The 24,115-nt window shown below is 58.2% G+C and overlaps 1 protein-coding gene across 1 annotated transcript in view; it reads left to right on the top strand.

Moving 5' to 3' along the window:
• Nucleotides 1–9,553: 9,553 nt before the first annotated feature.
• The window catches only part of SLIT1 (slit guidance ligand 1), a gene marked incomplete at its 5' end in the record, with an annotated part of 59,320 nt that continues 44,758 nt past the window's right edge, over nt 9,554–24,115 (top strand). The window contains 4 exons of the mRNA XM_084265128.1: nt 9,554–9,756; nt 21,848–21,919; nt 22,231–22,302; nt 22,971–23,042. Coding sequence (XP_084121254.1) covers nt 9,554–9,756; nt 21,848–21,919; nt 22,231–22,302; nt 22,971–23,042 — 419 coding nt within the window. The remainder of the gene's footprint in view (nt 9,757–21,847; nt 21,920–22,230; nt 22,303–22,970; nt 23,043–24,115) is intronic.

Below are 24,115 nucleotides of genomic sequence, written 5' to 3' on the forward strand. Positions count from 1 at the left end.
TCTGAGACGACTGGTGGCAGGAGGTGTGAAGATTGGGATGTGAGCAGGGAGTTCAGTCCGACTGGCTAGAGCTGTCAAAACAACATCAGAGCCCTGTGAAGCTTAGCTGGAGTTTGTCACTTTTTTTTTTTTTACTGTGATTTGATTTTTTTTTTGAGGTACAAAGCTACATGCCTCATGCTGCTCTGTCCAAAGAGCTGTCCCTTTATCAGACATGCCTGTCCCCAGTATGACCCCAAATTGGAGGAGCTGCCTTGAAAATGTAGGGGGTATTGGGACTGTAGATGTGTGAGTTGAGAGCTGCTGGTGTTAGGAGCCTCTGTTGCAGCAAAAAAGAAGAGCTCTGGTCCTTCAGGGACTGGGCGGGTGAGGATGCTGTGAGGAAGGGCAGAGGCTGTTTGCTGTGGTAGTAGTATGTGCTTTTTGCATGAGTCTGTAATCGTTCCCTCCAGAGGCTGAAGCTGTCTGTCTGCTCTCTTCTGAAGGGCATGGTGTGTTTTGCTGACTGCACTTCTACCCAGCCCCTGCAGCCCACTGTTTGCAGAGACTTGGGGATCTCAGCTTTGTCTCTGATGAGGCAGAGCCAAAGGTGGAGCGGCAGCACATGGGTAGCCAAATCCTGTCCTGCCTTCTGCCCTTACCCACATTGGGGGCAGTAGCTGGGTGAAGCATTTGTTCATCCCATCCCTCTCCCCATTGCCCCTAGCTTCCTTGGGCACACATCTCTGTATGGGTGTCAGCTTGGCAGACCAATCTTCTTCCTAAGACTAAATACACTGCTCCAGTAGAGATGAAAGCAACACTTACCAATGGCTTGAGCTCAAGGACCCTGTCTGGCTTCTGCACAGCTGAGGTTTACTTAGCTCTAAAAAAAATCATCTATGGGGCATTAGCCCAGTGTTCTGCATGTCTCAGATGTGGGAGGGATGGGTGCAGGCTCCATCCAGCAGTCCCAGGGCGGGGTTGGTGCCCTGGGCTGTCCATCCAGAGGAGGGTGGTAGCTGATGGGTTTGGCTTCTGGGACTGATGGGGGTGGGGGGAGGTTGCAGTCCCAGTGTGTTTACACCGTCTCACAGGTGAGGAGGGAGTTTGTCATGCTTAGATGTGTCTCGTTTGTTTGCCATGTACAGTGACTCAAGGATGCTTCCTCCCAGAGCAGCCACTAACTGTTCCCAGAGTGTATCGTTTCCAAAGTATTTTTAATCTTTGTCCTTATTTATATATGCTCTGTATGTGCTGTTTCAGACTGCTGCCTTCCTGTGTGTTCATGTGAAAACCCCATATTAAATGCTTTTATTTTTCATGGGTTTGCTCAGTGGCTTAAGCAGTTTCCTTGGGACAGCAGGGACTTGGCGGTACTTCCACCTTCAAAAGAAAGGAAACATCTGCTCTGCCCTTCAGTGCTGGGGGTGATTGGTGAGACACTGCCAGGACAGGACAGGCTTCCCATCCCACTGGGGCTTGTTCCCTCTCTGGGGTCCTGGTGTGATGCAGAGTCCTCAGACGGGCTGTCTTTCCCTGAGAGGTGTGAAGTTGGACCTCTCCTTTTCCTGTCTTCCCCCTGCTGTCATCCAGGGTGATGGGAAACCAGGTTTACAAAGAGCACTTTATATAAATAATGGATCAAATGAATACATTTTTCTCTGTAGAACCATTCTTCTCTTGCCACTCTTGGCTGCTGAGGGAGGATGGTTTCTGCCTGCATTTTCTTTTCCTCCTCCTTAATAATGGCGCCTCAGATTTTATGCAGATTATTTCTCTGTGAAGTTCTTCCACGTTTGAAATGCCCTGGGCTTGCCTGCCGTGGCTCAGACACTCATTAACATCCTTGCCATGCGACTGAAAAACAAGCAGGAGAAGCAAGTGGCGCAGGAGGTTTGAAACCGGCGCTGCCTCCCTGCGGGGTGAGCTTCAAGCAGGGACGTTCTCCAGGGCTGCAGTTGGGTGTCATGGGACTGGTGCACCCCATCTCCCCAGAGCTCGGGGAGCGGGAGGGGCCGGGCCTCTGTGCACTTAAAAGTGGATTTGGGAGTCCAGAGAGACATTTCTGCTCTTGAAGAAGCTGAACAAAGGAATGCAAAAACTCACAATAGCTATTTTGAATACTGCAAACCCAAATATCACCTCCCGGATAAGCTGTGATTCAAAGTGACAGCTTTATATGGCTGGCATCATTTAAAAACCTGATTGTTTTAGCCCCTGAAGCCCAGGCACATGTGCTTGGCTGCAAATGAAAGGGCAGCAGTCACTGGGACGGAGCACTGGGTGAAGGTGCATGTTCAGAGGGGAGTCGCTCAGCCTCCGCTGTGTTTGCTTTGGCCTCCTGGTATTCCTGCACAGCAGTGCCATTACAAACCAGATGAGTAGCGCTCATCCTTCATTTCATTAAACAGTTTTTATCTCAAATTGCACAGCACAGACTTGCAAATAAGTTCTGCAGAGTGTCACTGCTATCTACATCAATTTTTGCAAGTTGTCTTGATTTTTTTTTTTTTTAAACTGCTCTGCCCTGGTTCAGAGTTGGGAAAAGATTTTTTTTCTCTCTTAAATTACCATGTGTGGTTGGGAGCTGTCATGCTGCTGCTGCATCTCACTGCCTAGGGCAACAGCGTAGACAAAAAGCATGAGTACTGCTGGCGATAGATGTTGGCACCAGCCAGACCAGTTATCAGGCTTTACAGTCTCATTGGCATGGGTTAACTAATATTTTTTCATGGAGTGAATAAATTACCATGTTTAGCTCTGTTTGCTCATACCCCCTTCGCAAGGGTTTCATGCTGAAGCTCATCAATGGTGCAGGCATGTGGATGTCTGTGCTGGGTTCTGTAATGACCTTCCACTTGTGCTGTGGACCAGGGAGGGATCTCCACTGGCACCAGCTCTCCATCCTGCTCTATCCCAGCTTTACTGTGAGGAAGTGCCCGGGCCTGAGCGATGCGATGGGGTTGTTTCTGGGTTCCTGTGCCGTTGCACAAGGAGAAGCTGTACCCAGCTGTACATCGCAAGATGAGGTTTGAATACTTCCAAGCACCAGCCTTGGAGGTGCTGATTTCAATCCGGGGCAGGGGGAGCAGATCTTTCCTTTCCCTGCTGGGTCCCTGCTGGAGGGGGCGTTGCTGCCCTCCCCTCCCCAATCCCACCCCTCCTGGATTACACCAGCCTCCCCTGATTTGCTGCTGGGAAGGATTTACAAACCCACCGCCCAGCTTTCCTACGGGGTGCTGTACATGGCTCTAAGCCTTGCTCCTTTCGCACCAGAGGAGAGGACTGGCTCCCACTTCATCCTCTCTGCTTCTGGCCGAAGCTCCTGGGTTGCTGGGGCTGAGAACTGGGACAAGTGGAGGCACAAGCCCTCCTGGGCCATCGTGGCTGCGTGTAAGCAGGTCCGTGCACAGGTCTGTGATGCCGAGGTGCCTGCGCCGGCCTGAGCTTGGTTTAGGGTTTGTTTCTTCCAGCCTTTTCGCTTGCAACGCCTGAGCCTCGCTCCCCAGGGCCGGGCGAATGGGCAGGCGGCCGGGCAGGGGCAAAGCTCCCCCCACCCAGGGGCGCAGGATCTCGGCAGCCTCCTGCACAAAAGCCTCTGGCTCCCATTGTGCCTCGCCAAGGCCGTTCTGCAGCAGCAGCGCAAGAGGGGGCTGGCAGCACGCGCTGCGGGACGGGACCCCCTGCCTGCCCCTAGCACTGGGGGGGCCAGATGTGCCCGGGGTGGTGGGGGGGAAGGCACGTTTGGAGATACCCGGTTCTTCCTCCCTGGCTGCAGCTGGAGAATGGAGGGCTGGGAAGCTGGGGTTATCGAGAAGGCTAGCAGGAACATCAGGAGCAGTGAGAAGGTGGCTGGAAGGGGCTGGGGAGGGCTGGTCTTTTACAAAGGACCATGGTCGGTTCTGCAGGTAGCCCCTAGTGTGGTCCTTCAGCTCCAGGGAGGGTCCCTGCCCGCATCCGTGGCTGAGTAGAGCTGGCACAAGGCAAGATAAACCCCTTCTCTCTCCTTCTCGACTTAATTGTGGCTACTGGCATCCTCCTGTCATCCTTCAGAGCCAGACCCTTGGTACCAGTCACTCTGGCTGGTGCCTCCGGGGCTGCTGCTCCTTCCTGCAACACCTCCACCCTGGAAGTGCCTCCTCTACAGTGTGGGAATTTGGGTGGTGGACGTGAGGGGGGCAGGCACCAGCTCCCCCATCCCACATTGTGCCGAATCTACCAGCTACATTCTGCCAGCTTCTAGCAGCTTTTAACTCTGTAAGGGGCTGGGGGCTGAGGACTGAGGATGTAGAGACACACGCTTACGACTACGGGCCTGGCACAGTGCAGAAAGGCTGCCTGCCCCCATGGAAGCCCAATGAGCCCAGTCCAGCACGCAGCTCCCTGATTGCATCCCAGCGTGGGACCAGCTGCCAGCTAGCTGTACACAGGGAGCACAAGCAAGCCCCTCTGCACCCAGGGCATCTGCGTTAACAAGATTGGGACAGAGCTGCTGTGTCCCTCATCCATCAGGCTGAGACACTCCATATTCTCAGGTTAGATGGTTTCCTAGCTCAGGGATATTGGTGCAGTGGGGACTGCAAGAAGTGAAAAGGGTTGGTGAGAACAAGCCCTGTTCCTCTAAAAGCAAAACCTGGGGTCCCTGCTCACCCCATGGGCCAAGGTCATCAGCTGAATCCTGAAAACCCACCTGCTCCTACTGGGAGGCAGGGGCTTATGGCAGAGGAGCTGCAGTTTATTGCACCGTGGAGAAATATGTCGGATGTGCTTGGCAGCAGCAAATGGAAAGTTATTCTATTAAACAGTAAATTATCCCTCCGATGCATCTTCATTGAGGAGGGTTAATGAGTGGCTCCAGGCAGAGCGAGCGGGAAGAGCGTGTGTGTGTGTGTGTGTGTGTGTGTGTGTGTGTGTGCAGCGCGGATGTGGAACAATTGCTACATCTGGGGACCCCCGAGCCCCTGATCCCACGCTGCACCAACAATAGCGTCTCCATGTGCGCGGCGCTTCACAGACACCTCCTCGCGTGTGGTTCATTCAAACCAGCTTGCGCCGCGCCGCACAGCTCCCAGCGGCTGGTGTGTCCAGCCGTGCTGGGAACAGCCTCTCCCCATCTGTGTCTGGGCTGCTCAGTGCAAATGTTTTCCTTGAGCTGGTTTTGGGAACCCAGCCCCTCTGCTTAGCCGTGCCATGAAGCAGGGATGCACTGCCTTGCAGACTGTCCCTCTCCCACTGCTTTGCAAATGCTCAAGGAAGCGGGGCAGGTTGGGCTACCCCTGTTCAGACAGTCCCTGTTGTGTGAGGTTGGGGCCAAATCTTCCTGCTCAGGGGCCTCAGCATCTCCTGCATCATCCTGGAGGACCCAATGGATGCTGTTGCCTTCACTCGGTCCCAGCGATGAGGTCGCCAGGCAGTGGGGCTGCCCCCCTCTCCTGCATTCAGCAGGGCCACGTTTACACAGCGATCCTGGCCGTGTTTGCGGGGTGATGCTGGCACAGGATGATGCTGGCCACGTTCACAGGGTGATGCTGGCAGTGTTCATAGGGCAACACTGGCAGCGTTTTCAGGGCGATGCTGGCAGCGTTCAGAGGGCAATGCTGGCTGTGTTCGCAGGGCAATGCTGGCAGTGTTTGCAGGGCGATGCTGGCAGCATTTGCAGGGCGATGTTGGCGGTGTCTCGGGGAGATGCTGGCCATGTTCGCAGGGCAGCGCTGGCAGTGTTCGCAGGGCGATGCTGGCAGTTTGCAGGGTGATGCTGGCCACGTTCACAGTGCGATGCTGGGTGATGCTTTTGCTGATTGCCAGCGAGGTAGGGCCTGTCCCTGGAGAGACGCCAGAAAGAGCACATCCCAGCCCTGCCTGTCGCTGCTGCTACCCAGGCGAGATTTACTGTGATCCCAGCGGCCCCAGCCGCCCACACCACTCCATAATAGACCCATCAAGGGCATTGTTGTGCTGCACAAGCCCAACAGGTGCCCTAAACGGGGCTGACATGCCGGCCGCTCCTGCACAATGCCTCACCCTCTGAAGCCAAGCGTGTCCAGCAGGACAAAGGCAGCCTGGCCTCCCAGCACGAGCCGAGCCAACCAGGCGTGACAAACGTGGCCCTGGCCAGTGGAGGGGCAGCCCAGGAGCCCACCCTGCATTCAGTCCCTGGGAGACACTGGGCAGCTGGAGATCATGGCCTTTCTGCTCCCAGTACATCTCCAGCTGGGTGTTGCGGCCACTGCTCCCAAACGAGGTGAGTTTGCATGATGTTGCTGGTAGGAGGAAGGGCTTGAAGCACAGCCCTGGTGCAAAGAGCCAGATCCTGCAGTTGCCAATGCTGCTTGGCAGGGCAGCTGGAGCAGGCACCGTGCGTGCACGCTGTTGCCTGTGTTTTAAATGTCTCTGCCCTGCCACCAGCACCCAGTCCTACCGTGAGAAGGGCTGGGCACTGCTGTGGACTAGTGACAGTCATGGCACTGCTCTGAAGTGCAGCCTAAACACCATGGCAAGCATGTGGGGACACACCGCCTCCTCCCCATGCGTTGAGGCACGGGGTGCAGCAGTGCAGGGCAGCTGCCTCGCAGCCCAGGTGTGCTGGAAGGTGCTGGTGGCTGCCAGTGGCTTGGGCAGGGTCCCAGCACCAGCCCAGACCACAGGAGAGTTAATGGGGGCGTTCTGCAGCCCGTCCTGGGGTGGGTGAAAATGCCAGGATGCTGCCCTGGGGGGGCTTGGCTTAAAACTGGCAGCAATTTTTGTTTGAAGCTTTGTAGCTGCTTCGCATCTCTTTGCACGACAGGTCTGGCGCGTACCCTGGAATCCTTCCCCGGATCTTCCCATGAAAACTCCTCTCCTGCAAAAAAAGCTTCTGCTTCGTTTTAACCAAACCCAGAGCCCATCAGACGATCCAGATGGTCTCTCTCTCTATCAAGCAGTTTGGCCCAAATCCCGGTGGCAGACGGCAGGACCAGGCCTCCCCCGATAAAGAAAAGTTAGGGGGTTATTTTTCTCCCCACTCCTCATCCATATTCAGAGGCACCCTGGGCCTTTCCCGGGCAGCTGTTGCTCTCCAAGTCCCGCATCACCCCATGCAGAGCTCCTGGGCAGTTCGGGATAGCCCCCGGGCACCAGGGGCTGAGGTGGTGGGGGGTACACAGCCCAACCCCCTGCCCTGCCCGCCTGCCTCACCTGACCCTTGCTGCGTTGGCAGCACTAGAAGGGAGCTGCTTTTGCTTCAGAGGAGTTGGCCATGGCTGGAAGCCCAGCTCAGTGGGGTGCTGCGTGGTGCTGGGGCACGGGCTGCTCACTGTGTGGCCGGCACTGGCAATAAGCTCCTGCAGGACAGCAGGAGGCAAGGTATCCACAGGAGGAAGTGTGGGTCTTCATCATCCTAGCCCAGCTGTCCCATAGGTACTGGGACAGGCGATGGTGGCCTCCAGGCAGGCCCCCACCAGCTACTCGCTCTGCTGAGGCCATGGCTCTGCCTATAAAGTGACCTAGTGTTGCTGCAGCTGGACACAGAGTCGGAGGGAGCCTGTTTATTCTGCAAATCACAAGGATTTGCCTGGGGCAAGTGCTTGCAAAAGGAAGGAAACAAGATCTCTCCTCCAGTTCCTGCCTTCCCACCAGCACCAGAGGTAAAGGGCAGGTTAGGAAGACAAGGCTCTGCTCTGCCAGCCAAGGGGCAAGAGGGAGTCTGGGAGGGAGGAAGGGGGTCCCAGGCATAGAACCGGTAACAGCCAGCCTTGAGGAATGCCGAGCTGCTAGGAAACAACCTTCACCTGCTGAAATTCAGTTGAGGGCTTCAGCACAGGGCCCCTTAAGATGCTCTGTGGTCTCAGTGTCACCAGGGTCCCCTGGGACCCAAAGGGTGGGCTGCGGGGCCACCTCTGCTGAAGCCATGCCAGTGACGGGTTGGCTCCCAGAGTCCTGGGAAGCAGCTCATCTTCCTCGCTGTCAGGGCTGCTGGGTAGCAACGAGGAACAAACCCCTTTCATCCATCTCAGGCTCTGCTTCCTCCTGGGACTGGGGCCAGAGGAAGGAGATGTCACAAAAATGCAGACAGATGATGGGAGCCTGCATTAGGGATGGGAAAGGGCTGCTGATTTGGGCCAAACTGGTGCAGCCCTGTGTGTGTGGGAGGTGGCCCTTGTCAGAGCAAGACCCCATGCAGACACCTCCCTCTTTGCCCTGACTAGGGAGCTTGTAGAGTACATGGGGCAGCATTCATTTAAAGGACACTCCTGCGCCTGGGACCTGCCAGTGTTCACTAGGGGAATGAGTGTGCAGTGGGGTGTGCCCATGCTCACACACCTCTCCACCTGTTTCCAGAACAGTGCAACAGGCTCCCACCTCCCATGGGTTTCACCTCTTCAGGGAGGACATCAGCAGCAGTTGTTGCCAGCAGCCAGGGCTCTGTTGGGCATCTCGAAATACCTGCTGTTTTCCTTAAAGACATAGTTCTTGGAGCCACGGGGTTGCTAAAGAGTTTCAGCTGCCATTAATAAACCAGGTAACCAGCCCTCCTGGTCACCCCATCCTGCTTTACATTTGTAGACCTCAGGGAGGAAAGTTGAAGGCAATAAAAGGAATGCAGTGCTCACATTTCTGAGACGCCAGCCGTTTGGGGCCAAGCTGGTAAGATTTATTGACTTCACATCTTTTTGTGTTCTTCCAGGTGGGTCAGTCAGACACATTTTGGTGTTTTGACATTAAGATGCTCCCCTGTAGTGGGAAAGGACATAGCTAATGCTGCAGCCAGGACTTTAGGATTTCCTGTCAGCATGTGGGGCAAAGAGCAGAGTGGAGATGCCTCCCCAGATCCTCTCTGTGTGCTGGGGTGCTTGGCTGCAGGCTTCCCACGAGCTGACCGCTGCCATCCTGGATGACTAGTGCCAGCACACTCTGTGGTCCCCACGGCCTGCTGGGTCCCCACGCCTCGCCTGGGCTCTTCATGATGGGGACGGGACTCCAGGCTGCCGGGTGGGAGACAGGCCAAGGGTGCCTGGGGCACATCGGGGCGGGGGGGGGGGGGAGTTGCAAAAGCTTTGGGCACCCCCCGAGGAGAGGCGGGGCTGCTCTGTCGGCCGCCGCACGGTTCGCAGGCTGTTTCTCTGGTCTCTGCCAGACCCCGGGTGCCTCTGCCCGCTCGCCGTGCTGTACCCCGGCATCCCGCAGCCCCCTCATGCGGGGGGTCAGCCCCGCCGATCGGATGGGGGGGCCGAGCGGGAGCCCAGCTTGCCGCAGGGCCGGGTCGATGCGGAGCCCCGACGGCTCCGGCTACCGGGGTGCCGGTGCCTTGCCCGGCCTGAACCGCTCCCACCCCCGCAGCCGCGGTGCCGGGGGCGCGGGGAGGGGCGGCGGCGGCGGCGGGGGGGCCCGTCGGGGCGGGCAGGGCGGGAGGGAGGAGCCAGCGCGGAGGCTGTGCCTGGTCCCCGGGATGGGGCGGCAGTGAGGGTGGGCGGGTGTGCGCCGACGGGGCTCTCGCCCCGGAGCCGAGCCGCTACCGAGCCGTGCCGAGCCCAACCTAAGCCCGCTCCCCGGTGATGCGCAGCGGCCCCGCCGCTTAACCCCGCTGCCCGCTGCTATGGCGGCCCCGACTCCCGGCGGGGCGGCGGGGGTCCCGACGGGGCTGCGGGCCGCCGCCTGGCTACTGGCGTGCGCCGCGCTGTGCCGGGGCCCCGCTGCCGCCTGCCCGCCGCTCTGCGCCTGCAGCGGCACCACGGTGGACTGCCACGGCACGGCCCTGCGCGCCGTGCCCAAGAGCATCCCCCGCGGCACCGAGCGCCTGTGAGTACCGCCGGGCTTTGTCCGGCCCGGCGCGGTGGGAGCGGCCGTCGCGGGCGGGTGTGCGGTGGCCCGTGCCGGGCTGCGGGTGTGTGTGCGGGTTAGGGAGCTGGGGCGAGGGCTTGTCCGGGGAGGGGGGGGGGGGGGGTGCGTGTGCAGGAGCCCGGCGGGCGGCACACATGTCCGAGAGCCTGTCGGGAGTGTACAGGAGCCCCTCAGGGGCGGCATGTGCAGGAGTCTGCCCGGGGGTCTGTGTGCAGCAGCCCGTCCGGGGCGGGTGTGCAAGCGCCCATCCAAGGCGGTGTGTATGTCTGTTCAGGGCAGTACTTGTGCAGAAGCCTGTCCAAAAGGTGAGTGTGTAAGGACCTGGCAGGGTGGGTGCATGTGCAGCGTCCCGCTCAGTTCGGGGGACAGTGTGTAAAAGTGCCTGTCCAGGGGATGACTGTGCAGGAGCCTGTTGGGTGGGTGCGTGTGCATCATCTTCTCTGTAAGGGGGGTGCTGTAGCCCCTCGGGGTGGGCATTGGTGTATGTCCAAGAGCCTACTGGGGCAGAATGCATGGCAACCCTCTGTCTGTGGCAGGGATGTGCAAGGGGTCTGGTATGTACAGGAGCCAGTGTGTGCCAGTGTGTGTGCAAGCACACAGAGTAGGGCTGGGATCAGAGTTGTGCGGGAAGGGTGGGGTGCTCCAGGGCAGCCTGGAACAGGCTGTTAGCTCCATGGCACCCACGCCTGCTGTAACTTGTTCCTGCCACACAGACAGGGGTTGCCTGCAGGTCCCTGCCACCTCAAGCTCCTACCAGTGCTGGGGACCCCTTTTTCCCTGGGGATGTCTCTTGGGGACCCTGTTCTCCCCTTGGGATGCCCCTGTGTGTATGGCTCAGCCAGCCCCACCAGTCCCTTGTGCCCACATCTCCCTGCCCATGAAAGCCTCTACCACATTCCCAGGGGGACAGGGAAGGGTCCTTGGGTCTCTCTCCCCATAAGGAAAGCTTTTCTCCCTCGGAGCATAGTGACAGTCCAGGTGGCTGCAGGGGTCCTGCGGTGCCCACTGAGGTTCTATGAGTGGGGTCCCCCTCTGCTGCTGTGGCTGGGCAAGGCTCACCCCTGTGCTGCAGCAAGTTCCCGCTCTGGGCAGATGGGTAAGAGCTGCGTGTGTCCAACCTGCTGCTGGGGGCAGGTTCCCACAGTGCAGGTGTCCCCAGTCCCAGCAGGAGAGTGGGGCTGTCCCCAGCCTCTTCCCTCCACTCAGGGGCGGTGAGTGTCCTGTTCCAGAGGCTGCAGTGGAGCCTGGTGTCACGGTAGCCGCCCCCCCTCCCCAGCCCCAGTCATGGTCCGGAGTGCCCCAACATCCCCTTTGCAGTGCAGGGAAACATTGGGCTGCTGCATTCTTGGGCTGGAGAGCTGCAGGATGTGTCTGAGGACAGCCACACACCCCGTGCTCCTTCTGCCCCTTTGCTGCGCTGCCTCCGGTTACTGGAGTGTGAATGTGCCCTTTGCCTGCAGCTGGGGAGGGACTCGGCAGGCAGGGACTGCAGGCAGCCTGGCAGCTGCCAGGGCTGCACCCAGCATGCAGCGCTGGGAGCTCTGCGGGACACCGCTTTGGTGGAGTTTTCTCTTCTCCCGCCATAATTATCCTCATACAAATGATTATCACCCGGCACGACAAGCTGGCTGCTGCGAGCTGCAGTCCCATGGAGCCAGTTCCCAGGCAGGATCCCTTTCTTCTGTGCCCAGGGTGGGGGGAAGGTTTGCAGGAAGCCTGCATGCGCCCTTTCTGCCCCTCGGGTTGCTGGGTGGGCTCCACAGCATCTGGTGCAGGGTGCTGGGGGGAATGTGGTCAGTGAGCCCCCACCTCTGCCTGCTGGACTCAGCTCTGCTGAGATGCTGCTGGAGTGGGCAGGCAGAGGATGCCCTTGGGTGGGTGTCTCGCTCCTGCCCCAGAGGGCATCTCCCCGCCTCCAGCAGTCGGTCATGACTGCTGTTCCCTGTTCTGCCTCCACTGACCCAGTCCCCCATGCCCACTGCTGCTCGGCGACGCTCCATTCTCTATGTCCCTGCAGCAGCTGCCGGTGCCAGAGCTGCTGCCTGGGTTGAGCTTGTGGTGCTGCTCTCTCGTGGGTGTTGTCTGCTGGATAACTACTTCCCGCTGTGTTGCACACCCTTGCAGGTGCTTGAGGGTGTCTGTGAGGAGCAGCTCTATCTGGGAGCAGTGAATTCCTGCTGTAACAGCTCATAAGCGAGTTCCAGTTCCCTGTAAAGAGGCTACAACATCCCAGTCTCCAACTTCTCAGTGTTTCTGCCACAGGGGCTGTGCTCAGGACTCTCTGTCTCCAAGGGCTGGGTTTCCTTGGGAAGCCAGCAGTCCCAAGCTGTGGCCCTCCACTGACTGGTTTTCCCCAAGCTCCAGGAAGTGCAGCATTTAGTGATGCCAGCCTCACAGTATGTCCCACAGTCCGGGTGAGCCGTCAGGTCCCTGCTGCCGTGTTGGCACGCCTGTTACCTGCTCACAACCTTGCAGGGCAGCCTGGGGTGGTGTTTGGAGGCTCCAGGCTTTCTCCAGCCTGGCAGCTGGCTAAGCCCATCGTGGCGTGGGTTGGACTCCTGGACAGCCACTGCAGCCACGCATGCTGGCACTGTGAAAGCCATCATGGGGACTCAGCCATGTCCTGTGGTGAGGTCTGAGCTCCGTTGCTTTTGAAACACACCCTTTTCCTTTGACGAGGGAATGATTTGCTTCTCAGAGTCACTACAACTTTGGAGAATCGCGAGCTGGGGAGAAACTGTCTTGTCTTCTGCTGGAAGGTTCCCTCGCTGTTGTCTCCCTGGTGCTGTGCTGTTGTTGCAGGGGAAAGGCGGGAGAGAGGAAGGAGCATGGGCTGTATGAGGGGATGGGGACCCCCCTTTCCTTGCACCAGGGCACAGCACGTTGCTTCCTCAGCGCCTTCTAGTCTGCAACTCAATGTAGGTGCCCACCCTCCACCTCCCCCCACCCCGGCCTGGAGCAGGCATGGAGCAGGGGGGCTAATGCTGCAGCAAGGGGGGAAGCAGCAGGGAAATCTCTGGGTGCTTTGCACAGCTGCCAGTGCTCCTGTCTATGCCTGTGGCAAGCACAGAGCAGGTCCTGGAGGCATCGCAGGCAGGATGGAGCGACAATCCTCCAGCAGTACGGTGCTGTGTGCTCCCAGGAGTCCCTCGGGTCTCAGCCGCTGGGGGAGAGCCGTGGGAGAAGAGCACAGCTCCCTTCCCCACTTGCTTTCTTTCTCTGGAAGCACCTCTGAGGAGCAGGCTGCCCTGTCAGGGAGCCGGGTCGCTCTCCCAGTGCCAGCAGATCAGTGCAAATTCGCCAGTGTCCAACGGCTGCTTCCAGCCCGGCACTGTGCTCATGGGGATGAACGGAGCCCCATGGCATCGCGCTTGGCTCCGGCTTTTGAAGTTTTCAGCTGACACCTGAGAGTTGCCCTGCTCACCCCTTTCACCTCCTCTCTGGTGGGCTGAACATCCCCCACCTCACAGTCAGCCATGCTGTGCCCCTCTAGGCACCCGATTCTCCCCATGTTGCAGGCAGCAGAGCTGGGCTTGAGGGGTCCCATCACTGCATGCCCCATGGCTCCCTCTTCTTCCTCCCAGGGTCCCTGACCTCAGCATTGCACAGGACTCCCGTTTGCCTTGTTCCCTCAACTTGGGGTCTGCCTGTGCTGAAACAGGCCCCATCCTGAGCACAGCCAGCTCTGCCATCTTTCCCTGGCCGTGTTGGCAGAATGAAGGGGCCTTGAGCCCCAGCCTTTGGGTACAGGAGCAGGGTGCTGGTGTGGCTGCACCTGAAGCGCGCTCGTGCGCTGCCCCACCGTCCCCCGCTGAAATGACAGCAGCGAGCTCTTGTTCAGAGCGTGTTTAATTCATGCGCTCATGTCTCCCTCTAGCCAGTTAATCAAAATGTCTTGCAGCAGCGCACACAGCAGCACTTGTGTGTCTTGCACTCGTTGTTGGGCTGCATCTCCTTGGGGGAGGAACATTAATTCTTAAGGAGCACCCCGAGGGGGAGTCAGCTTTCCCCTTCCCTGGGGCACCTGGGCAAGTTTTTGGTGTTGTAGCTGAGCAGACCCGGTGCAGGGGTGGCGAGGGAGCGAGCAGGCTCTGCAGAACTCTGGGGCAGGGTGCAGGACTGATAGCCAGCTGGGGCAGAGCTCGGTCAGTCCCATTGCCCTCAGCTCACCGGAGAGCCAGTGGTGGGCTCTGGGAGAATGCGGGCTGAAGGGGGGAGGCAGCCTGCTCAGCCCACCGTGGTGGCTTCCTCGGGAGCCTTCCCGGACAGAGGAAATTTGCAATTCTATTCCAATTTCTCCCTTCAGCTACGTCCAAGGCAGATGCTGTCTATATATCGCCATGGTAACGCTGCGTTCTTGCTCTCCATGGAATTGCATGCTGGAAAAATATTAGTTTAAAAAACTATGTCATGTTTGTATTGACTGGAGCCGAGGCTGATAGCGGAGGATCTATTGTCCCCTGGTTGGGAAAAGTCACCGGTAACAGGCAATAAAGCCAGGTGGATTGGCCTCCGGTGACCACTTCTCACCCCGCACGGCAATTGCTTCCCTATAAACCCTTCCCTGGCTCTGTTTTATTGCATCCTTTAAAACAGATATTTTTGCCTTAAATGTGCTGCCCCTTTGCTCCGCCGGGGCGATGCATTGTGCTGCTGGCAATTCCTCACCGCTGAGGTGGAAGCCAGGAGGGGGAATCGTTCCTGCCTTTCATTGTGGGTCTCTCATGTGCCCCTCCAAACGCCGTCCCTGCTGCTGCTGTGTGCTAGGCACGGTGCAGGATAGCACCCCGCGTGCTCGCACACACAGGCACTGTCTAGCTGGCTCATTATGGGACACGCATTTGCTTTGAGTTTCATGCTCTCCTACTTCATTGTTTCCTACCGAATCTCTGGCTGGCGGAAGAGTGAGGCAGCTGTAAAATGTGAAGGATGCTTGTGAGTTCTCCAGGGGGGCCCGGAGCCCACAGCCTGGGGGGATGGAGGGGACTTAGGGTGCCATCAGGGCAGTGTGGGCAGGGAAAGGCTGTCCCATCTGTGGAAAGGGGAATGAGCCCATGACCCCACATTGAGAGGGGTTTTTGCTGCATCCTTGCTCTAGTTTGCTCTCAGGGGAGCTGGCGAGGCGAGCACTGGAGCAGGATGTGTGCGTGTGTGCACGCACGGGAGAGGCGATGTGGGCAACCAAGGAGCCTGTCTTTGTCTCTCATGTGAGTCCTTCATGGTTCCATGCCCGCTCCAGAGGTACTTAGCGCTGCAGGCACGTCCCCTTTATCTTCAGTGCTGCCAGAGTAACCTTTTATAAAACCTGAGAGGCAGAGTGATGCTTCTGTGCGTGCTTTGCTGGAAGGCAATAAAACCCAGTTGTGTGTTAGCAAACGGCCCCATCCTCAAGGATGCCAGACTCTGATCCCTGCTCCCCGGCAGGCTTCCAGTGTGAGTAGCTCCCAGGCCAGCTCTGGCAGCTGGCCACTGGCCCCGCTCAGGGCACAGCCAGGGATGGCTGCAGTGGTAGGAGCAGCGAGCAGAGGTTTTGCTGCTGCATGGGGCCAGGCTGCAGTTAGCGACGTGGGCAGTGAGAGGGGATGTTTTGCAGCCCAGTCCTTAGGGTTGGGGTGCTGCTGGAAGCAGGAAGGGAATGAGGAGGGATGGAGGAAACCTGCTCTATTGGTGCCAGGGCAGTCCCAGAATGTCCCCTCAGGGACCACCTCGGGCATCCCTGCCACAGACAGGCTCTGGAGCTGTGTGATCTGCTTTCTTGGCATGCATTTTGGATGCACTTGCTGCTCAAAATAGCAGAGGCAAGTGTCCTATGGGGGAGAGAGGCGGCTGGGAGGAGGAAGATCAGAAAAAAGGGAAGATTAATTTTTCAAGCGATACAGCTGAGGAGCAGCCCTGGGCACCAAGAGTGGGAGAGATGCAAGCTCCAGGTCCCAGATATTTCCCAGTGGGAGGAAGCCCCAGCTCAGATACGGGATGCTCCAGGAGATCCATCTGATCCGGATTCAGCAGGCTCCCGTAACTCAGGTTACAGTGCACTTGTCCGCCCATTCCTGCTATGAGCTGCTCCAGGAGGGGTGAGCAAAGGGGGTTTGCTGAGGAAGGTGCAGGGTGGATTGGACCTCAATCGGCTGAGTGGCAGGACAAAGCCTGAGGGCTGGGCTGCCCCCCCTGCCTGGGGAAGGAGCAAAGAAGCCAAGGGGGTGGGAATGCTCCTTGCCAGGCTAGTCAGCTCAGCACAAAAATCCCAATTTTGAGGGTGTCCAGATAAATCTGAGCCTCGGCTTCCCATTTACGAAACAGAAGCGACCTGCTGCCTTTTCTCTCTCACACCAGAGTCGAGGGAGGTTATTTATTTCTTTTTAACATGAAGGTGACGTGCCACAGTGCTGGGTGAGTGTAAAGCACTCCCTGACTGCGAGCGGCTAATGGCTGTGGCACGAAAACCCCAGAGAGAAGTGAGGAGGAGTAGAAAGCCTTCCAGATCCTCACCGTTACCCGCACGATCGATGCTGTTTGTAACACTTAAAAATTTATTGTGATGCTAACCTGCTTTAGTACCTCATAAAAGCTTACGGAGCGCCCTGTGCTCTGGGGGCCAGTGCAGTGCTTGCGGTGGGATGGGTTCCCCTTTCACTAGCTCTTGGAGCTATTCTTTTTGGACACGTCACCCTGCAGGCATCTGCTAGGGTGGGTACTGTGGCAAGGTGTTTGTTCTGGGGTGTAACACACCCTTAAAGGGACTTTGATGAACCCTGGGGGCACCCTTGGTCTTCCTTTTGGGATCTGGGTAGGGCAGGGCAGGGATGGGGAAGAAAGGAGGAGAAGGGATGGGGAGGAAAAGAGGAGAAGGGATGGGGAGGAAAGGAGGAGAAGGGATGGGGAGGAAAGGAGAAGGTGCTGTGCCCCTTGTGCTGCTGTGTCAGCCCAGGGTGTGGTTGCCCTGTGCCAGCTCCCCAGGAGCACCCTGTACCCACCTTGGAGAGGATGGGGTGAGCACCTGGCTGTGCCCCCATGGGCCGCAGGGAGCATGTGGATGGGGTGAGCACCCCTCTGTGCTGGTGCTGGAGGGAACACCACCTCTTCCAGTCCTGGGAAGGGCTCTGCCCTGCCTTTTGCTGGTTGGGCAGCTCCCAGCTCCCCGTGCTGGGACTCTGTGACATTCAAGCAGACAGGTAAAATCTTGAGAAGAACTGAAAAATGCAATGCAAGTATTGGAAGAAAGGTTGCAGCTGCTCTGTCCCCACCATGCTGAGTGCAGGGGGTCAGTCCAGGGTCCGAAACTCGTCCTTGTTTCCATTAGCAGTCAGTGTGATGGGACACGAACTGCTCCCGACATTTGGGGATGCCAGCGGGCTGGGGGACAGGCTGGGATTTCAAAGCAGGCTTGGCAAGCAGGAGGAATGGGGCTGACAGAAAGGACTCTGTTGCCTGGGGACACGAGGAAGGTGTTTGGTGGGAGGAGATACCAACACCGCAGATGTGGGATGGGAGCACAAGCCAGGCAGGTCCTGCCCCTGCAAGGCAGAGGGACCCTGAGGGAGGGCTGTGCCCCTGAGGCTGGGGGTTTGTTGGGGGAATGTGGCTGCAAGAGGGGACCTGCCTGGGCAAGGGAGCAGCCTGATCTCTGTACTGTGGTGGCCAGGGCAGGCAGGGATAGGATTCATCTGCAGCGAGAGGGCTTCAGGTCAGAGTTTGTAAATGATCCTCGAGGCAGGAGCAGTGACATGCTGGGATAGGGCACGGGGGAGTGTCAGTCCCCAGCCCTGAGGAGCTGTGTACAGTCTGTCAGGATTGATGGAGGGCTTCGGTGACACTGCTGTGGGGTGTGTGACCTTGCAGCCTTCATTTCTCCACTTCATTGATTATTATCTGGCACTGGGGGCTCCAGCTGGGATCAGGGCTCTGGGGTGAGGGCTGTGGAGCTGCTGGGAGGGGAGCCGTACCCCTGAGGGCCGGTGCTCTGAAACAAGGGTAGAAATGGCAAGGCCATGGGTGCATGGAGAGAGGGATGCATCACGTCAGTGAGGCAGCTGCCAGCTCGCTGGGCACCAGGGCAGCAGTACCCCCTGGAGCAGGCTGGCAAGAGCACGGCTGACTGCAGGCATGGCTGGCACTGACCCCTCCTCCAACAGCCCGGGACACGTTTCTCTGCCAAATGCAGGGTTCTGTGTGGCAGACTTGCCCTCTTGACTTCCTAAAAGCGGGAGTCTGGGCACCACAGTGGCTGGGATTTCTGCCTCAATAGGAGAGTGGAGCTGAGTGAGCACAAGGACCGGAGCTGGTGCTTTGCACTGGAGTACGGGCAGTGGGCTGTGCTCTCTGCTCCTTCCCCTTCCAACTCCCGATAAATCAGTGCCCAGGGACCTACCACGCAGGTTGGCTGTATTTAATAAGTTACCTCTCAGCATTGGTGCTCTCAGAGGCTGTTACCCAGTGAGTGCAGCTCCAAACCCTGAGAAGGGAAAAGACGCGTCAGACCCTGTGGGACTGGAATAAGCCATCCAAAGACTGAAACCAAATATAAACCCAGACTATGCAAATCCAGTCTAACGAACCCTGCTGAAGCGCAGACATCCCATCTGGGAGTGGGATGATCCACAAGCAATGTAGCAAAGGGACCGCTTGTTTTAATGGTTTTCCTATTCCCAGGGAGGGGGTTGCTGAAACTTGAAGGCTGCAAATAAAAATTTGCCGCCTCTCCAGCAGCAGTGTGAGATTTGGGGTGCCGGGTGGGACAGGGGAGGGCAGCCTGTATGAATTTGAGGGCACTTTCTGGTATTAAACCTTATGGATTAATGGCGAAAGGGCATGCCCTGCATCTGTGCTTTCAAATCACAGTTCAGAAATGCAACCAATCTGCCAGGCTGCTCCCCAGACACATCAGTCCTTATCAAAGCTCTGCTGTGCGGGGCAGAGCGGGGTGTTTCGCTTCGCTAGGAAAGGGCACGGAGGCAGCGGGTGAGCAGCTGAGCAGCGGGGATCCGGCTTTCTGGGCACAGCAGACTGTAATTTATCTCCATGAGGAACTGAAGGGGATTTAGAGGGGAAAAAAATGGCATGAAGTTAAATAGCAGTGTTGCCTTGGCATCCTTACAAATAAGCTTTACCTGCTGTTCGTTCCCATCTTGGTTGCAAAGGCCATCATTTACCCGAACAAAGGCAAGGGGGGATGCTGAGAGCGGTTGTCAGGGAGCACAGAGGGCCTGTCCCCAAGGGAGCAGGGCTGTGAAGGGGCCCAGGGACACTGCCCTCTTTGGGGACAGCCACCAGCCTCAGTGGCAGAGCACCCCAAGGACGCTCAGTGAGCGTGCAGGGAGCAGTGGCTGGGTTGGGCTGAGTGGGCAGCACGGTTGCCCCCTAACAAGGGTGGTGTGTCCCTGGGCACTGCCCCAGAGGAGCGCATCCTGCCTTGCGCTGAAAAGGCTTTGGGTTTGGGCTGGTATGTCCCATAAGGTGTGTGGGAAAGGGGGCAGAGCCAGGCTTTGGCATCTGAAAGGACTGAATGGGGTCACATGGATGGTGTATTTGCATGTCTCTCTGCTGCTTTGCTTGTGCTCTGTCTTGGAGGACCTCAGCAGTGTCCAAGACTGCCCTGGACTTCGCAGGCTGATGTATAAACGTTGGCTTTCAGAGCATGCAGTGATTACATCAGGCCTCCCTGCTCTGCCTGCCTGCAGTGGAGATTTCCCAACTTCCACTTCCACGTCGCAGCCAGGGCGACGTTATGTGTGTTTAAAAGCAGGCGACATGGGAGAGTGCTGCTGGGGACGCTCCCTTGCTGGGAGCTCAGATGGGCACTCTTACCTCCAGCCTGGCCTCCAGCCCGGCCCTGGGGCAGTGCCAGGCCATCTGCTTTGGCAAAGACCCTTTCAGGCACTGGGGGAAACCCACTCCCCAAGCCGGGGTCTCTCCCTCCCTGCCCTTAGCTGACCCCGGAGCTGCGGTCGGTCAGGAGGTGGGCTCACGTCTGCCCGTACCGAGCCACCCCTGCTGCGGCGACAGCTGTCCCCATCCCAGCGCCTTGTGCCGGGACTTACAGCGCTTTGTGCCCGGCTTCGCTGCCGGGAGAGGGGCAGCGCTGAGCCCCGCAGGGCGCAGCCTGACGGGGTGGATGGATGGATGGATGGATGGATGGATGGATGGATGGATGGATGGATGGAGCCCGCTCCCCGGGAGCCAGCGGCCAGACCAGGAGCCCGGCGAGCCGTGGAGCCTGGCTGTGGGTGTCGGTTTAATCGCCGGGGCTGGGGAACCTCTATTCATTCCCCGCTTGCATTCATCTGTGTCTTAGTAACTGCTCCCCCCACCTCCCTCCCGACACAGGCGCACACGGCTGGATAATGGCAGGAGCCCGGCAATCTCGGGCGCTGAATAGCGGTGTAATTACGGGGCTATAATGGCGAGCTGGAACTCATTAGCCATTATCAGCCGTTTCAGCGGGACAATGGCAGCACCCCGGGGTGTGCGGCTGCGCTGGCTGTACCCGGCGGCCCTACACGCTGCGCGGCGGCTCCGCGGCCCGCCCGTCGCTGACCTCGGCCCCTCGCACGGCTGCAGGACCCGGCGGAGGGAGGAGGATTTGGCTCTGGATGGAAACGATGGGCTTCGTGTTCAGCCCCTCGTGTGATGTGGGGCATCCCTACTGTCAGGGCCGGGGGGGTTATAGAGCCCTGGGGAGCTGGGGTCCCATCCAGGCACCGCAGCCTGCTCCTGTCTCTCCCTGCCCTGGCTCCAGCAGCTCATCCTTTTGGCTGCCTCCCCTTTCCCGTAGTTTGTTTCCACTTTATTTCTGTCTCTGCGTTCAGTGCAGGCAGCAGGTCCCCAGTGTGGGATGGGCCGTGTGATCCCATAGGCATCCTCCATCGGCAGGGCATGCTGTGGGCACATCAGCCTCCTGGTGAGGGGCGAGCACTGCCAGGCTCTGCGCTGCTGCTGGGGTGGGTCACAGGGACCCCCAGCTCTGCAGGCTGTGGGTCTCGGGGCGGATGGTCCCTGCCTCTCCCTGCAGCGCTCACAGCCCATAATGCAGAAACACATTGCAAAGCTGAGACGCTGAGGTGCAAATCTCTGCAGCTCCTGGCTCAATATATTTTAAAGCAGGATAATCCTAGCAGGGGTACCCTGGAGAGTGTGGCGGGGGAGAGCTGGGGAAGTGTAGCCAGCAGGCTGGGAGCTCAGCCCCTGTCACACGTGGGTCTGGCAGTGGGGCACACTTTGTCCATGTCCTGAAGAGAGCCTGAGCAGGATAGAGGCACGGGGTGGGTGCAGGCACTCCACAGGCCACCCCTCCCCCTTTTATCCACCAACAGGGTGAGCAAGCCTGGATGGTGTCTCCCCTCTGGCTGGGATGCCTGTCCCTGCACTCACCCAGGGCTTTCGCACAAGGGAGCAATGCCAGGGAAAGCAGCCTGTCCCTTACCTGTGTGTCTGGCAGATGAAGTGTGGGTTATTCTCTGAGTAGATCTTGCAGAGGTGGCACAGGGCAGGGAAGGGTTGGAGGTGTTGATCCCTGAACTGGTTGTGATGCATGTGGGTGACCTGCAGCTGGATGTTTGGAAGGATCCAGCTTTTCTGGGGGGGGGGGGGGGGGGGGTGGCTGTTCACTTTCTTATTACTGCTGCCCTCTCTAAGTGGGTCTGTGTGTTTGGGATGACCCTGCCAGGTGTTTGATGCATTTCCAGAGTGCAGTGATGTACATTGCTGCTGGCATCGCTGGGCTGCTTACTGCATTGTTCATGGCTCTGGGGCTTCTGTCCCAAGGGGGACAGACAGTGTGGGGACAGGGAGATGGGGGGAGCTGAAATACCTTTAGGAAAGATGTAAGCTTACATATTCTTGGCCAGCCAGACTTCTGTGTGCCATTGAGGATGAGGGGTCCTCTGCAGAGCCAACAGCCAGCCCTGCTGTTCTCAGCAGAGAACACAGAATTGTAGCAGCTGCTGCTGTCCTTTGGGCCCTGTCTGCCCTTTTTTGGGAGCTACTGAGAAGCCCCAGTGTCTGGCCACCTCTTCATCGCTGTCTTGCTGATCTCTGCCTCTTCTCTCTGCAGGGAGCTCAATGGCAATAACATCACACGGATCAACAAGAATGACTTCTCTGGGCTGAAGCAGCTCCGTGTCCTGTGAGTTCCTGGCAAGGGGGCACCTGCCCTGGCCTTGGTGGGCACCATGTTTGGCTTGTGACCCCTTCTGAGGCTGGTGGAGATGATGCTCAGCCCATTGCTGGGCATCTGCCAGCAGGGCTGGAGGGCATCCCTGTTGCACTGAGCAATGTGGGCTTCCAGCTGGGAGGGAACGGGGAGAAAGATGCCAGGTTGTGTGGAGGGGATGGGGGCAGGAGGGTAGGGTGGCCCTGGGTCTAGAGAAGCATTTGGAGGTTGGGTGGGGATGCTGGGGACCACCTTTCCAGAAAGCTGACCCCTTCTCTCTGCAGGCAGCTGATGGAAAACCAGATCAGCACGGTGGAGCGTGGGGCATTTGATGACATGAAGGAGCTGGAGCGGCTGTGAGTGTCCAGGCGCAGAGGCGGGTCGGTGACGGGCTGACGGGTTTATTTGCTGAGAGCATCCTTTCCTTGCTGCCTTAAACCGTAACATATCGGTGCTGCCTGACTTCAAACGGCTTCTCTGCTGCGCACTGGCGGTATTTTACGGTGTGGGAAGCAAACCTATTTCTGTTTCTATAGATCTTAAAGCCCTTTCTGGTGCTTTTGAGGTGAGGGACAGGTTAACCACAAATCACTCTCGCTGTTATCAGCTGCGTCCCGTGTGCCAGTGAGGGAGCTGTAAGTTCCAGTCCAGTACTCAGTAAAATAGCTCAGCAGTTTAAAAATCCTGAGCTGCTCAAGCAAATATGAGGAGCTGAGTGAGCAGCAGGTTAACAGTGCAGCTAAGCAGCAATCAGCAGTTTATAGCTCCAGCTCCTGTCTGCATGCAATTACAATATTGTGAGGAAGTCTGTTAGTGCCCCGTTGGTTGCCTCCACCTGGGAGTGCAGTGAGCAGGACACGGGTGCTCTTGCTAGCTGGGATGCTCTTGCTAGCTGGGGTGCTCTGCTCCAGTAGCCCCTCTGAGTGTGCCAAAGCTCCACAGCTGTGCCTGGAGCTGCCAGCTGAGTTGCATGTGGGTTATCGCTCAGACCCTGAAACCCTGACTCTTTCCTTTTTCCTCACAGACGGCTGAACCGCAACCAGCTGCACACCCTGCCTGAGCTCCTCTTCCAGAACAACCAGGCGCTGTCGCGGCTGTGAGTACCCTCTGTGCCACTGGGGCTCCCCTGTCTGCCTATAGCATAGGCTTACTTGTGGGGCTGCTGTGGGGCTTGGAGGGGTGCTGACATTCCAGGGGGGTGCAGCTTCTGGGAGGTTGTGCTGGTGGTTTCTTGTCCTGGTGGGTGCCTGGTGTGTGACAGGGAAACACACCCTGCTTCTGAGTGACCCAAGTGTGCAACGTGGCAGGGAGTTGGCTTGCAGAAGATCCAAGACCAGTGCTGTTGAAGATGGTGTTAAATGTCCTTGTGGTGCGTGGGGTTGTTGGAGGAGGTACTGGTGATTTGGGCTGGTGATGCTGAGCCCGGCTGTGCCTGCACAGCACTGGTTGCAGAAGTGCTGTGAGCCCTGCAGCCTCCTCTCTGGGTGCGGATCACAGGCTATGGAGCAGGCCATCACGGGGAGTGAAAGAGGATGTCTCCAGGGGGCTGCATCCTGCCCAGAGACTTCTGCAGGGCACAGAGTGCCCTGTGGCCCTGCTCGAGGGCTGCTTTTCTGCTGGTGTCTGGAGCAGCTGCCTCCTCTCCACAGAGCTTTGCCTGCTCCCATCCCTGTCTGTCCCTCTGGACCCACAGAAACACTCCAGGGACTGTGTCTTGTTGTGCAAGCCCCAGCTCTGCAGACCCCTCTGCTCCTCCGAGCAGCAGCAGGCAGCCTGGGGAGGGCTGCTGGGTTTTGATAAATATTCCCTTTTCCATATTGGCTTTCCCTTGCCTGGGCTGCTTTGCTCCATCAGTGGTGCTGTTGGCAGTGCCAGCATTGTTCAAACTGCAGGAAATCCTCTTAACAAAGCGTTTACCAGCTCTCGGCCATGTAAGGCACTACATGCGTTGGGAAGGGGGCTGTGAGGAGAGGGTGCATGCCAAATTGGGGCTGGGTGCTCTCCATCACTTGGAGAAGATGCTTAAGCCCTGACTTAAGGCTGACTTGTGCTGTGTTGGAGCAGTTGTGGCCGGGACGTGAACCCTCTGCTGACTGCATCTTGTATCTCTGTACCTCAGCTGTGAAATGAGGATGCCAGGTCCCTGCGGGGACAGGGTGTGAGCATGTG

The sequence above is a fragment of the Gallinula chloropus genome (genome assembly GCF_964237585.1).
Source record: "Gallinula chloropus genome assembly, chromosome: 5".
NCBI classification, from domain to species: domain Eukaryota; kingdom Metazoa; phylum Chordata; class Aves; order Gruiformes; family Rallidae; genus Gallinula; species Gallinula chloropus.